Source organism: Cricetulus griseus, chromosome 7 (assembly GCF_003668045.3).
Source record: "Cricetulus griseus strain 17A/GY chromosome 7, alternate assembly CriGri-PICRH-1.0, whole genome shotgun sequence".
Classification (NCBI taxonomy): Eukaryota; Metazoa; Chordata; class Mammalia; order Rodentia; family Cricetidae; genus Cricetulus; species Cricetulus griseus.
Window position 1 is genome coordinate 114,106,328 of NC_048600.1, and position 14,817 is coordinate 114,121,144.

At 50.8% G+C, this 14,817-nt stretch overlaps 1 protein-coding gene and 1 long non-coding RNA gene across 2 annotated transcripts; one reads left to right on the top strand and one right to left on the bottom strand.

Annotated features, from left to right (window-relative positions):
• Nucleotides 1-507: 507 nt before the first annotated feature.
• Nucleotides 508-4,948, bottom strand: LOC118239208. The gene is made up of 3 exons (XR_004770876.1): nt 4,804-4,948; nt 2,051-2,417; nt 508-1,648 (listed from the first exon to the last, which is right to left on the bottom strand). It is a non-coding gene; the product is annotated as an uncharacterized LOC118239208 (long non-coding RNA).
• A 1,040-nt stretch (nt 4,949-5,988) lies between these two features.
• Naglu (N-acetyl-alpha-glucosaminidase) lies at nt 5,989-14,729 on the top strand. Its single transcript, XM_027428117.2, has 6 exons — nt 5,989-6,405; nt 7,223-7,370; nt 8,476-8,622; nt 8,826-8,911; nt 10,977-11,233; nt 13,317-14,729. The coding sequence occupies exons 1-6, from the start codon at nt 6,026-6,028 to the stop codon at nt 14,519-14,521; spliced, it is 2,223 nt and encodes a 740-aa protein (XP_027283918.1). The 5' UTR covers nt 5,989-6,025; the 3' UTR covers nt 14,522-14,729.
• The last annotated feature ends 88 nt before the right edge of the window (nt 14,730-14,817 follow it).

Genomic DNA, 14,817 nt, shown 5'->3' on the forward strand with positions numbered 1-14,817 from the left:
GTTGGTAGCACACGCCTTTAATCCCAGCACTTGGGAGGCAGAGGAAGGCGGATCTCTGTGAGTTAGAGGCCGGCCTGGTCTACAGAGTGAGTTCCAGGACAGCCTCCAAAGCTACAGAGAAACCCTGTCTGGAAAAACAAAAACAAAACAAACAAACAAACAAAAAAAAAACTTAAGCCCAGCAGAGGGGGCACACACCTTTAATCGCAGCACTCAGAAAGCAAAGGCAGGTGGATTTCTGTGAATTCAAGGCCAGACTGGTCTACAGAGTGAGTTCCAGGACAGCCAAGACTACCTAGAGAAACCCTGTCTCAAAAAGCCAAAAAATAAAAAAAATATTTTGTTTTGGCTATATAATGGTAGGAGGCATGGCAACAGGAAGTTGAGAGATCACATCTGTTATTATTATTATTATTATTATTATTATTATTATTATTATTATTATTATGTATCCAACATTCTGCTTCCATGTATATCTGCACACCAGGAGAGGGCACCAGATCTCATAACAGATGGTTGTGAGCCACCATGTGGCTGCTGGGAATTGAATTCAGGACCTCTGGAAGAGCAGTCAGTGCTCTTAACCTCTGAGCCATCTCTCCAGCCCAAGAGATCACATCTTTAACCACAACCAGAAAGCAAAGAGGGCAAACTAGAGGAGAGGTGAGACTACAAACTCTCATCCGACTCCTAAAGCCGTGGTTCTCACCCTTCCTAATGCTGAGACCCTTTAGTATGGTTCCTCATGGTGTCTGACCCCCCAACCAAAAAAAATATTTTCATTGCTAGTTCATTACTGTGATTTTTCTACTGTTATTAATCATAATGTAAATATATGTTTACCAATGGTCTTAGGCAACTTTTGGGAAAGGGTTGTCCGTCGCGACCCACATGTTGAGATCACTCTCCTGAAGGTTCTGTACATCCCAAACAAGAATACTAACCGCTATCCAGGGCCCAAGTGTTGAAATACATAAGTCTATGGATGACATTTCTCCCTCAAACCATCACAGTATATAATCTGAATTAACTAGGAGGACGGTGGGGCCTAAGACTTAGGAGGAAATGCCTCCCGGGTCTGGCTGATGGGAACTGGGGAGAAAGCAGAGCCCAAAAGTCCTTAGCTAGAATCCAGAAACTTTGGGTTTCCTCCAGCCAGCTGAAGATGGGTTGACCCGGCTCTGGGCTGGGAAGTTATGGGTAAAAAACAGGTTCCATGTGCCCGCCTCTAAGGGGCAGGCATGTCCTTTTCCCTTTACGGTTCATCTGCGGAGAGTCTGTGCCCTGTCCAAGGAATACCCTCATCCTGAGGTCCTAGAACCAACCTCATCAGAGAGGGTGGCCGCGGATCTGCTGGGAGGCCCAAGCTTCACAGGAATGGGAATAATTCTGTCGCTGCCTTCATAAGATGGAACCGGCTGCTCCCCGACACCCCATCCCCGGTCCCAGTCCCCGTCATCGTCCTGTCCCCAGTGAGATGTAGAAGTTACAGCAGGGCAGAGCTTCCCGCAGCCTCTGCCCTGCGGTACAAGCAATAACCCACCTGCAGGGGCCGCTCCCAACCTACCCGTCATGTGCTGGGTGTAGGCTGCCCCCTGGTGGCCACACAGGGAAAGTCATTCCTCACACCAAGTGGTTAGGGTCGAATCTGGAAGCAAGCAGATTGGGGTTATTCTGGAGTGCATAAGCAGAGGGACAGGGTGGTCAAAGACTAAAGAAAACAGAGAGTTGAAGAGCAAGCCAAGGCCCCAGGCAGCTTGCTTCACACATTAGTGGCAGAGTAATAAAGCCTGTCACACGCTAAAAGGACCAGTATTCAAAGCCCTGTATACAAGTGAGTTCTATGCCAGCCTTGGTGGTGCATCCTAGGTGTCAGCACTGAGGAAACTGCAGCAGAACTACAGCAAATTTGAGATCAACCTCATCTACATAGAAAGCTCCAGGCCAGCCAGGACCATTCAGTGAGATTATCTCAAAAGGAGAGGGAGAATAGGGAGGGAGGAGAGAGAGAGAGAGAGAGAGCCAAGAACCGGGAGATGATGGCACATACCTTTACTCCCAGCATAGGCAGGCAGATCTCTGAGTTCAAGGACATCCAGGGCTACACAGAGAATCCTGTCAAAACAAAAAACACCAGAGGCCGAGAATGGTGGCCCCCACTTTTAAACCCAGCACTTGAGAAGCAGATCTCTATGAGGTCAAGGCCAGCCTGTGCACAATGAGTTCCAGGCCATCCGGAGCTTCATGGTGAGACCTTGTCTCAAAAGAAAAAGGAAAGAACTTCATGAAGACAAGATAGTTCGGTGTTTAAGAACGCTGGCTGCTCTTCTGGAAGACCTGGGCTCCGTTTCCAGCACCGTCGTGGCAGCCAGCCAGCCCCAATGATCCTCCTGTCTCTGCCCTTCAACAGTGCTGCCCTTGGAGGGAAATGGAAAGGAGATGTTGTTGTTAGCAGGAGGTTAATTGGTCAACCAACCCTCTAGATGTCCCCAAGCTGCTGAAATAGTCCTTTAACAACGGCTTTTTCTAAAAAGCGCTTGGGTCCAGAAGGTAACTCCAAGCAGGCTGGAAGCCTGGCAAGCCCATCTTCAGTTGGGTTGATGTTTATACTTTGGGTCAGCTGCTTTTGCCGCCTGTTAATCTCTCCTTGAGTAATGAATAATTTATCTCCTCCTCCTTCAAGACAAAAGGCATACAGGTCAGACTTGTTTGGTTTTTGTTTGTTTGGGATAAAGTCTCAATATGTAGCCTTGGCTAGCTTTGAGACTATGCTGTTCTTGAACTCACAAAGGTCTGCTTTGCCTCTGCCTCCCAAATGCTGGCATTAAAGGTGTGCACCACCAAGCTCAGCTGTGGAGAGCACAGCCTACGGGCTACAGAGTGTTCACTCTGCAGTTAGGATGTCCACACAAGATTTGTGTTTTGGATGTGCTCGGTTTATTCACACAAACATTCCTCACAGACATCTCACCAAGTGGGGAACATTTGTTTGGGCGGAAACGATGCAGGGTAATCTTTCCCGGTGCTTCAGAAGCTTCCAGGATCTACCCACGTCTGCCAAGTCCTTCAGCTTTAGCAAGAGGAAGGATGGCACAGAGGGAGGTTCAGAATGTCCCTCAGAGTGTAGGCCAATGGCTAGTGCTGTTAGGTGAAACTATGTGGGCCCAGCAACAGTGCCTCAAGTTAATGGTTGCTGAGGCTATGGCCACACACAGTCTCATTCAAGTCCTCTTGCCGATGGGTACCCATCTAGAGGCTAGAGAAGCTGTGTCTCAGAGCACAGCATGGGCAGTGCCATCCTAGAGACTGTTACCAAAATTCCAATCTCTCTATCATTTCACTGGGCAGTAACTGCACTCTGAGGACTCAGAGCTTGTGGAGCTTGGGGCTGTTTCGCTAGCAGCACAGCAACACCACCACTGTATATCAAGGCTTGTCCCTGGATAGGTGTATCTGAGCTTGCTTTTGAGGCCTAGCATTTCTCAGTATTCCAGGGCACATAAAATGACTTTTGAGTCATTTAAAAACTATTTAAACAAAATAGTTTTTAAGCTATGTCCCTAACACCAACTAAAATGGTTTTTTGGGTTTTTCATTTTGTTTTGTTGGTCTTTCAAGACAGGGTTTCTCTGTGTAGCCCTGACTGTCCTGGAACTCTCTTTGCAGACCAGGCTGGCCTCTAATTCACAAAGATCCACCTGCCTCTGCCGCCTCCTTTGTTAATTAATAAAACTGTTTGCCAGTAGTGGCATCTGCCTTTAATCCCAGCACTCAGGTGGCAGAAGCAGGCAGATCTCTGAGTTTGAGGCCAGTCTAGTCTACAGAGCGAGTTCCAGGACAGGATTCAAAGCTACAAAGAAACCCTGTCTCAAAAAATATATATATGTATATATATATACATATATATATACATATATATATATTTCCCCCCCCTCAGGAGCCTACTACTCCCTGCCCCCATTAAGTGCCCAGCACCCTCTCCCTGAGCTCTGAGTCAGGCAGCCTGAGCATTCCAAAAGCTTGGAAACATCTTCTGGGCCCCATACCGAGCTCTGGGAACTAAGAGTTTCCGTTCTCCTCCTCCAGCTGCTGCTGGGTCACTTCCTCACTTCCAGGCTGTTGGGTAAAGTGACAATCCCTGTTCTGCTCCCAGAGCCCCGTGACGGTTAGCTGGAAAGACTGCTAGCCAAGCTGGGCTCATGTGATCACATTTCAGTTCCTCAAGTCCCCCAAGCTAATCACCCTCCGGGCCCTCATCTATCGCTGCAGCCCGCTGCCTAGAAAGCTCCTTGTAAATTCCTACCCATCCTTGGGTTTCAGATAAAATGTCCCTGCCTCTTGGGAGAGCTTGGTGTTCTTCACAGCCTTACAGCCCGGGGTGAAATTCTTTTCTTTCTGTGTGTATGGAGTATGTGTGCTCGCACACGTATGTGTGGGAGTGTAGGTGTCTGACACACACATGATGGTCAGAGGGTTGACCCAGAGCTCGGGGAAAGTAGTATCTCCTGAACCTTCTGCCATGCTGAGCATCTGATCAGAACTTCAGGGCTCTGAAGAATTGGAAATGTTGTGTGTCCAGAACCAAGTTCTTTTGGGCCATCTTCAGCCTTTTCAATAACCATTGTTCCCCACCCTCGTATGTTCCTGACCCAAAGCCTTATGACAATTAGGCACGTTGGAAAGTACAGACCACTAGTTTGCCTTTGGAATGCATTAACTTAGCAGACCTCCAGCTTCCATCATCCCAGAAGCCAAGGATGTCATCCGAAGCCTGTGACATTTCCCAGGTTCACTATAACCCACCTTTGATGTCTCCATCGATGTATTTGAAGTGTCTTGTTTTTAAAAAGTATCTTGAGGGGCTGGAGAGATGGCTCCCTGGTTAAGAGCACTGGTTGCTCTTCCAAAGGACCCAGGTTCAGTTCCCAGCACCCACGTGGCAGCTCACAACTGTAAACTCCAGTGCCAGGGGATCTGACACCCTCACACCAATGCACATAAAATAAATTTTAAGACAAGTGTCTTCAGCCAGGCGGTGGTGGCACACGCCTTTAATCCCAGCACCCAGGAGGCAGAAGCAGGTGGATCTCTGTGAGTTCGAGCCAGGACAGCCTCCAAAGCCACAGAGAAACCGTCTGGGGGGGGGGAAAGGAACAAAAAAAGTGTCTTCATTTATGATTTTTCTTTGCTATGTTACTGTACAAGCTTCAGTAAATCATTTCCAGAGTGGAACATGGAATTTGGGGTGACCTAAAACTGTTCCCAGACCATGGTCACTCATATTTGGCTCTAGAATAAATTATCGCGGTCCTTTTGACGTGACAGTTGTGGTGTGGTTTTGTGTCCATAGAGGAGAGTCTCGGGTGTTGCTTTCTACTTTAAGACAGAGTCTCTCTTCCTTTTTTGTCACCTTGTACACCAGGCCAGCTGTTTCCATCTTTCATCTCACCGAACACTGGGATTGGAGACTCTTGCTGGGCCCGCTTTATGTGGGTCCCGCGGATTCAAACGCAGGTCCTCAGGACCTATCCCCTCACCCTGGGAAATCCTTATTTGGTTTCCAGGTCTCTGGCCACAAATGACATCTAGGACCATCCTTCACCCGTACGACAGACAGTAACAGTGGTAATGTCTGATACGAAATAAAATCCAAACGCACAGTTATTAGAGGAGGGGTTGGAGATAGAATTGAGCGGTAGAGCCCCTGGCTGGCATCAATTCTCATCACTTAAAAGGGTGGCTGGCTGGATGAAAGGGAAGCGACTTGCAGAAGTAAGCGGGCTGCGCCCCCAAGGGCCGGGGCATGCGCAGCGTCCCATCTGGCCACGGATGTTCAGTGGGGTCACGCGCGCGGTCAGCAGACCCGCAGGGTCTGGGTCCGGAAACCAGGTCTCCGGGCGGGTAGGCTGGAGCCCAACTTTCAGGCCACGTGGCCCGAAGTCCGCAGCCGATTGGATGCGGGCAGCCCCGCCCCTGGCCCTAAGCTAGGTATTGGCTGTGAGCGATCCGCCGCAAGGTTGGCGTCATGGAAGCCGCGGTCCTGGCCGTGGCTCTGGGGTTCCTACTCCTGGCCAGGGGCTCGGTGGGCGACGAGGCTCGGGAGACCGAGGCCGTACGGCAGCTGGTGGTCCGGCTGCTGGGACCCGAGCCGGCGGCCGATTTCTTGGTGTCTGTAGAGCGCGAGCTGGCGACCGAGGCGGGTCTGGACACCTACAAGCTGAGCGGCGGCGGCTCAGGGATCCCGGTGCGCGTGCGCGGCTCCACGGGCGTGGCAGCCGCCGCGGGGCTGTACCGCTACCTGCGCGACTTCTGCGGCTGCCAGGTGGCCTGGTCCGGCTCTCAGCTGCGCCTGCCGCGGCCGCTGCCCGCCCTGCTCCAGGAGCTGACCGAGGCCACGCCCAACAGGTATTGATGCTGTTGGTCCCACCTGGCTGGGGCAGCTGGCAGTAGCATCGGGGCACTCACCATGGGTGAGAACCACCACGCTGGGGTGGGGACAGCCGCAGCTACAGACGCCTGGAAGACCGAGAAGGAAGTGCTGGCTCTGGGGTCCCGCCACTGTGCCTTCAAATCTTAGCTCCCGTCTAATAGGTGCGTGTTTTTGTTTTTGTTTTTGTTTTTGTTTTTTTGCAAAGCCACTTAGCTTCTCAGAGCCCCAGCTGCAAATAATGTCGCCCGCCGCGCTGTTGATTGAGAATCTGCACGTGATGGTAGAATTTCAAAGGCGGTCTCGTGATCCATGCATTCCATGCCCCTTCTTTGACCCCTCTGAAGATGCTGAGGAGAGACCCTTCCCGAAGCCCCGGGCCTTTATTGTAGCACTTGTCACACTGCTGGGCATGATGTGTTCACACATCGGCCTCCCCCATGAAATTGTGGGAACTGGGAACCCACTTAAGGGCAGACCGATTTTGTCTTTAGGGCACTGACATCCAAGGACACCCCACGATGCACAATAGGCGGTCTGGACATATTGAATGTAAATGAAGTTATGTATCCACAGTAGCTACTAGACTATGGATCCCTGAGGGAAATCCCAACAGTATGTGTTGGATTTACCTGGGTGGACCTGGAATGAGCCACTTTGAGACCTTTGCCCACCGTCCTGTGTGTATGTGTGTGCTGGGGGCAGTGTTCCAGAGCCAGGATGCCTCTGAGATGTTCCAGGGGGATCGGTGAGTGAGACACTCCATGTGTCCCTATAATGTGCCCTTGCCTGCAGGTACCGCTACTACCAGAATGTGTGCACGCACAGCTACTCCTTCGTGTGGTGGGACTGGGCTCGCTGGGAGCAAGAGATTGACTGGATGGCGCTGAATGGCATCAACCTGGCACTGGCTTGGAGTGGCCAGGAGGCCATCTGGCAGCGGGTTTGTGCCAACCTGGTCCCTCACACTTACCTGCCCAACTCCCACACCCACTGGCCCTGGGGGACTGAGGCTTCCTCGGGTGGGACAAACCATATGGGTACTTACTGTAGATAAGACTCCAGCAATCTACTGAAATTGGAAATGGTGGTACATGCCTGTAATCCCAGCACTCTGGTAGAGAGAGGTAGGAGGATTAGAAATTCAACGTTGGGGGTGATGATTTGCACCTTTAATCCCAGTGCTCAGGAGGCAGAGGCAGACAGATCTCTGTTCAAGACCAGCCTGGTCTACAGAGCGAGTTCAGGGACAGCCAGGGCTACACAGAGAAAATCTGTCTCTAGAAAACTGGAAAAAAATTTAAGGTCATCTTCAGCTATATAGTGAGTCTGAAGCCAGCCTAGGAAGACCCTGGTTGGGGGTGAGGGTCAAGTCTCCTCCACTTCATTAGTCTTGGCCATTCTCTTCCCTTTAGCCAAGCTTGCTCAAAGACTCTCTTAGTTTGCTTCCTATTGCTATAATAAAACACCATGATCAAAAGCAACTTGGGAAGGAAAGAGTTCGTTTGGCTTACACATCCCAGTCACAGTCCATCATTGAGGGACACCAAGGCAGAACTCAGGCAGGGCAGGACACTGGAGGCAGGAGAGGCAACGGAAGAACACTGATTATATTGACTTGCTCACTTTGCTTTCTTATACATCCACAGCCACCTGCCTGGGGATGGCACTGCCCACAATAGACTGGCCCTTGTATATCAACCTTCAGTCAAGATAAAGCTCACCTACAGGCCGATCCGATGGGGGCATTTTCACAGTTGAGGTTTCTTCTTCCCAGTTGACAAAAGTAAAGTTGACAATAAATAAATAAATAACTGGCACACAAAGAAAGCCCCTTTGGGCCCCATATCTTCACCCATCCCCCAAAGGTGACACATTAGTGCATTTTCCTACACAACAGGTCTGTTTGTCCTGGACTGTGAGCTCCAGGCTGGATTCCAGTTCTATCTCAGTAGTCGTAGTAGCCAGCAGAGAAGTGATGAGTGTTTGCTAAGTGATGGCTGGCGAGTCATGTGTTTATAGGTGTGGGGGCTCTTCCTCTTCTACAGGTATACCTGATCTTGGGCCTGACCCAGTCAGAGATTGATAAACACTTCACCGGTCCTGCCTTCTTGGCCTGGGAGCGCATGGGTAACCTGCACACCTGGGGTGGCCCCCTGCCCCGCTCCTGGCACCTCAAGCAACTCTACCTGCAGGTAAAGAGCAGAGAAGGAAAAGGCAGAATGGGTGCTCAGTAGTCACGTCAGGTTCAGGGATGTGGTGCTTAACAAGCCTTGGGCTCTTAACTGGTCCACAGGAAACTTCCCTCACTGAATAAGTAAGCAAGGGCCTCCCCCAGCAGAGGTCCCTTCACACTGACCTCTGACCTCTCCCCTCCCCCCGCCCCCCTCTGCCCCAGCATCGGATCCTGGACCGGATGCGCGCCTTTGGCATGATCCCAGTGCTGCCTGCCTTCGCAGGGCATGTCCCCAAAGCCATCACCAGGTGAGACGCTCCCTACTCAACTCAACGGGAAAAGGTTTGCCCTGAAAAGCATGATGTGAGCACTGAAACTCTAAATGTTGGTGTCACTTGAGTCCTGGTCCTGCCATCAGCCACTGCCTGGAGAGATTATTTGACATCTCTGTGACTCACTGTTCTTGCTTGTAAGATGGAATCATTGCTGGGTATGATGGGATACTCTTCTGGTCTTTGTATTCCGGAGATTGAGGCGAGGACACCACCAGTTCCAGGCCAGCCTGAACTATGTAGAGAAACCATATATATGTACACACATATATTTACACACACACACACACACACACACACACACACACACACACACACACACACACGGGGTGAGGGCCGCTGGAGAGAGGGCTCAGAGATGGTACCACATAGCAGTTCACAGCCTCCTGTAACTCCTGCTCCAGGGAATCTGATGACCCTTCAGGCGCTGCCCACACGTACTCACCTACATAAATGCAAACACTCTTACGCATAAAATAAAAATAAATGAATCTAAACGTATTCCCAAATTGTTGGCATCAAACTTAGGAAGCTCACCAAATTTTAAAAGGTTTTAATTTATTTTTATGTGCATGGGGTTTTCACCTTGTGTGTATGTCTGTGTACCACACTCATGCCTGGTGCTGGTGGAGAACAGGAGAGGGCATCAGATTGCCTGAGGCTGGAGTGACAGATGGCTGTGAACTACCCTGTGTGGGTGCTGGGAATCAAACCTGGGTCGTCTGGAAGAACAGCCAGTGTTCTTGTTTGTTTGTTTTGAGACAGGGTTTCTCTGTGTAGCTTTGAATCTTGTCCTGGAACTCACTCTGTAGACCAGGCTGGCCTCGAACTCACAAAGATCCGTGTGCCTCTGCCTCTCGAGTGCTGGGATTAAAGGTGTGCGCCACCACCACCTGTGTTAACTGCTGAGATATCTCTTTAGTCTCTAACTTTTTTTCTTTTTTTTTCTTTTTTGGTTTTTTGAGACAGGGTTTCTCTGTGTAGCTTTGGAGCCTATCCTGGCACTCCCTCTGGAGACCAGACTGGCCTCAAACTCACAGAGATTCGCCTGCCTCTGCCTCCAGAGTGCTGGGATTAAAGGCATGCGCCACCAACGCCCGGCTCAGTCTCTAACTTTAATTTAGTGTATAAATATATAATTTTATCATTTAATAAAAGAATATTTAAAGAAAAGGAATGAAAAGTTACTAAGTAATGGCCAGGTGGTGGCAGCATCGGCTCATGCCTTTAATCCTAGCAGTGGGGGGTGGGGGGGTTGAGGCAAGTGGATCTCTGAGCTTGAGGCCAGCCTGGTCTACAGAGTTGAGTTCTAGAACAGCTAGGGCTACACAGAGAAACCCTGTCTCAAACAAACAAAAAAGTCACTGAGTAACAAGGTAGCTCCCTCACTTGCTGTCCTGCAAGCCTTGGGTACACATAGTGCAGGCGACAGAATGCTGGTGAATAGCTGCTCTTGCCAGTGGCCTAGGGAGTGTGTTGGTCTCTATCCTTGTTTTGTATTCTGCCTTCTCTTCTGTGGCTGGATCGACCTTCAAGGTCCAGATGAGGCTCCTTCCTTGTAAAGCCTTGCCTGCACCCAGGGATCCCAGTCACACCTGGAAGCACCTGGCTCCCACCACTGACAGTCTGTGGTACCAGCTGCATGGCTACCCCTGTGTCTTGTTTATCAAGCAGTGTGAACCGTCTTCTTTTCATTCAGTGAACATTTTCCCCAGTTGTCTATGGGTGTCAGACCCAGTCCTGTGCTAGGTCCCAAAGGTGCTCATGGCTCTGTCCTTCAGGAGAGATAATTGGTAGAGGAAGATAGCAGAGCCTTTTAAACAGGTGGCCTCTTAGGGACCTGGAGGAAGAACCAGGTGGCTAAGCCTTAGGGGTGGAGAAAATGATGCCAGGCAAGGGACATAGCATATGAAAAGGTGTGGGAGTGTGAGAAACTCAGACATATTACAGAAAACCACAGATGTGACGCCGCTGAGGGCGATGAGGCCAAGTCAAGCACTGCGTGGGCCTCCACCAACCCTGAGCCTTTTTCCCCCCCTAGGGTGTTCCCACAGGTGAATGTCTTCCAGTTGGGCAGCTGGGGACACTTCAATTGCTCCTACTCCTGCTCCTTCCTTCTGGCCCCAGGAGATCCTGTGTTTCCCCTCATCGGGAGCCTCTTCCTAAGAGAGCTGATCAAAGAGTTTGGCACAGATCATATCTATGGGGCTGACACCTTCAACGAGATGCAGCCTATCTCCTCGGATCCCTCCTTCCTCACCGCAGCCACTGCAGCCGTCTATGAGGCCATGATTTCGGGTACAGTGGATCAAACCCCCTGGGAAATCAGGGAGAGGGGCTGGGTGGGAGGAGGACCCGTGCCCTGGTGACACCACACTTCCCAGCTCAACAGGGCTTTGTGCACATGTACCATCCCACTTACCCAGCCACGGTGCTGAGATCTGGCTGATACTGGCGAGTAACCCATGACCTAGGCCATATTCTCACCCTCCCAGTGTTTGTTGCTCCATCTGTGTAGTGAGACCCGATCATAGGACAGTGTGCCTGGCCTTGTGAAAAGGCCATTGAGCACAAACTACTAAAAAGATTTTAAGCTGGGCGGTGGTGGCACAAGCCTTAAATCCCAGCACTTGGAAGGCAAAGGCATGTGGATCTCTAAATTCAAGGCCAGCCTGTTCTACAGAGTGAGTTGCAAGACAGCCAGGGCAACACAGGGAAACTCTGTCTCTAGATGGATGGATGGAGATTTTTTTTTAAGCCAGGCGTGATGGTATATGCCTATACCTCCAGTGTTTGAGAGGTAGACGCAGGAGGATCAGGAGTTCAAGGCTAGCCTGGGCTACTTGAGACCCTGAGCTACTTCAGAAGGCGGTGGTGGCAGCAGCAAGATGCCTTGGTTTTGTAAAGGCATTCAAACCTAAAGACCCGTGTTTGATCCATGCAACCCACACAAAGATGGAAGGAGAGAACCAGCTCCTGTGACTTCCACGTGAGTTCACACATACACATCATACACACAAGCAACAACAATAATAAAGGTTTTATTTGGAACAGATGCATGCCTTTAATTTTAGTATTCAGGAAGCAAAGGGCAGGTGGATCTCTGTGACTTGAGGCCAACCTGGTCAACACAGTGAGTTCCAGGAGGAGGGATGATGTAGAAAGACCCTGCCTCAAAACAAAACAATAGCAACAAAAATTTATTTGGTATCTACCTCATTGTTGAAATCGGTCATAAAGGCCAGAGGCTACACATCCATCCTGTCCAACAAATACGAGGCCAAGACACCTTCCTACCGCTTAGAGAAGAGGAGGGGCCCAAGTGAGGGAGAGCTCTCTGAGGGGTGCTCTGTCACCCTGAAAGGGACACAGTGGCTTAGGCTTCCCTGAGCAGCACTCTCCAAGCATGATCAGAAACCAGAGGCCCAAGCCTCACTTTAGAGCCTGCCTTTTTTTTTTCTTGTTTGTTTTTGTGTTTTTTTTTTTTTCAGGGGGTGGGGGGTAGAGTGGGGTGAGTGGTTTCCAGACAGGCCTTCTCTGTATAACAGCCCTGACTGTCCTGGGACTTGCTTTGTAGACTAGGCTTGACTTGAACTCACAGAGATCTGCCTTCCTCTGTCTCCCAAGTGCTGGGATTAAAGGTGTGCATCACCAAACTCAGCCCCTTATTTGTTTCTGAGTTGAAAAGTTACAGCTAGGGCAGTGGTGTACTCAGGAGGCAGAGGCAGGTGGGTCTCTAAATTCAAGGCCAGCCAGGTCTACAGAATGAGTTCCAGGACAGCCAGAGCTGTTACATAGAGAAACCCTGTTTGAGGTGGGGGTTACACCTATTTATTTGTATGTATGTGTGTAGGCGTGTCACCCAGGGTGCACATGTGGAAGTCGCAGGATAATTTGTAGGAGTCTATTCTGGATGGAACTCTGGGTGTTAGCACTAAGAACCTTTGCTAGCAGGGCCATCTCACAGACCTGAGTCTCCACCATTTATCTCACAATGGAGATTAGATGTGAAATTTTAATCTTTTAATCATGAACCCTTGGGAAACACCCTCAAATGCTATCCAAACCCAAATACTGCCCTCAAATATGAGGGTTCTCAGGCCCAAACCCTGCATCTTCTGATTGAGGGGGCCCAGAATTTGGGGCCCAGGCATCCATGTCTTAAGCTTTTTGGGTAGCTCTGATGTCCAAGAAGCTAGATAAATACTGTCTTGGAGGAGGTGGGAAGGGGAGAAGGGTCCCGGTGATGGCAGAACTGCAGGGCGATCAGTCATGGGGGCTGATGTGACCGTGATAATCACCTCATTTCCTCGTGGGCAGAATAGGGTCCACATCAGCCCTTCTCTCATCTCTCCTCTTTGTCCCCCTCCCCACACTGCAGTGGACCCTGACGCTATATGGCTGCTCCAAGGCTGGCTTTTCCAGCACCAGCCTCAGTTCTGGGGCCCTGCTCAGGTCAAGGCTGTACTGCAAGCTGTGCCCCGTGGTCGTCTCCTGGTTCTGGACCTGTTTGCTGAGAGTCATCCCGTTTACATGCAAACAGCCTCCTTCTACGGCCAGCCCTTCATCTGGTGCATGCTTCACAACTTTGGGGGCAACCACGGTCTGTTTGGAGCCCTGGAGGCTGTGAACCAAGGCCCCAGGGCAGCCCGCATCTTCCCCAACTCCACCATGGTCGGCACTGGCATAGCCCCTGAGGGAATCGGCCAGAATGAAATGGTCTATGCTCTCATGGCTGAGCTGGGCTGGCGCAAGGACCCTGTGCCAGATTTGGAGGTCTGGGTGAGCCGCTTCGCCAGCCACCGATACGGGATGTCCCATCCAGATGCAGAGGCAGCCTGGAGACTGCTGCTCAGGAGTGTCTACAACTGCCCTGGGGAAACGTACAATGGGCACAACCGAAGCCCGCTGGTCAAGCGGCCATCCCTACAGATAAATACCATAGTCTGGTACAACCGATCAGATGTATTTGAGGCTTGGCGACTGCTGTTAACAGCTGCTCCAAACCTGACTACCAGCAAAGCCTTCCGCTATGACCTGCTGGATGTCACCCGCCAATCGCTGCAGGAGCTGGTCAGTTTGTTCTATGAGGAGGCAAGGATCGCCTTCATGAAAGAGGAGCTTGATCTCCTGCTCAGGGCTGGAGGCATTATCACCCGTAAACTCCTACCTGCTCTGGATGAGCTGCTGGCGAGCGACAGCCGCTTCTTGCTGGGCACCTGGTTGAATCAGGCCCGAGCAATGGCTGTGAGTGAAGATGAGGCCCAGTTTTATGAACTGAACAGCCTCTACCAGCTGACCCTGTGGGGGCCTGAGGGTAACATTATGGACTATGCCAATAAGCAGCTGGCAGGACTGGTGGCTGATTACTACCAGCCACGCTGGGGTCTCTTCATGGAGGCCCTGGCTCACAGCCTGGCCAGAGGTGTCCCCTTCCGACAGCATGAGTTTGAGAAGAATGTTTTCCCACTGGAGCTGGCCTTCATCATCAACAAGAAGAGGTATCCTAGTCATCCCCAAGGGGACACTGTGGACCTATCCAAGAAGCTCTTCCTCAAATATCACCCCCAGGCAGGCTCTTTGTGACAGATCAGCCATCTGGGGACCTGCTGGAACAGGTCTTCAAACCTGAAAAAGCACAGGATGGTCCCTACGCCTGGGGGAAGGAGCCAGAGTCAGCCAGTGAGTGATGCAGATGGCCTGGAGGGAAATGAGCTGCTCTATTCCTCCACTCCAGATCTCGGGGTTAAAGTACTATTTTCTGTTAGCAATAAACTGCTGAATCAGCCTGGCTCTAAAGTATCGTATACTGCTGGGGTGTCTGGAAGGGCTTGGGTGTACATGTGGACCCTGGTGTGGAGGCATTTCTTTCCCGCCCTCAC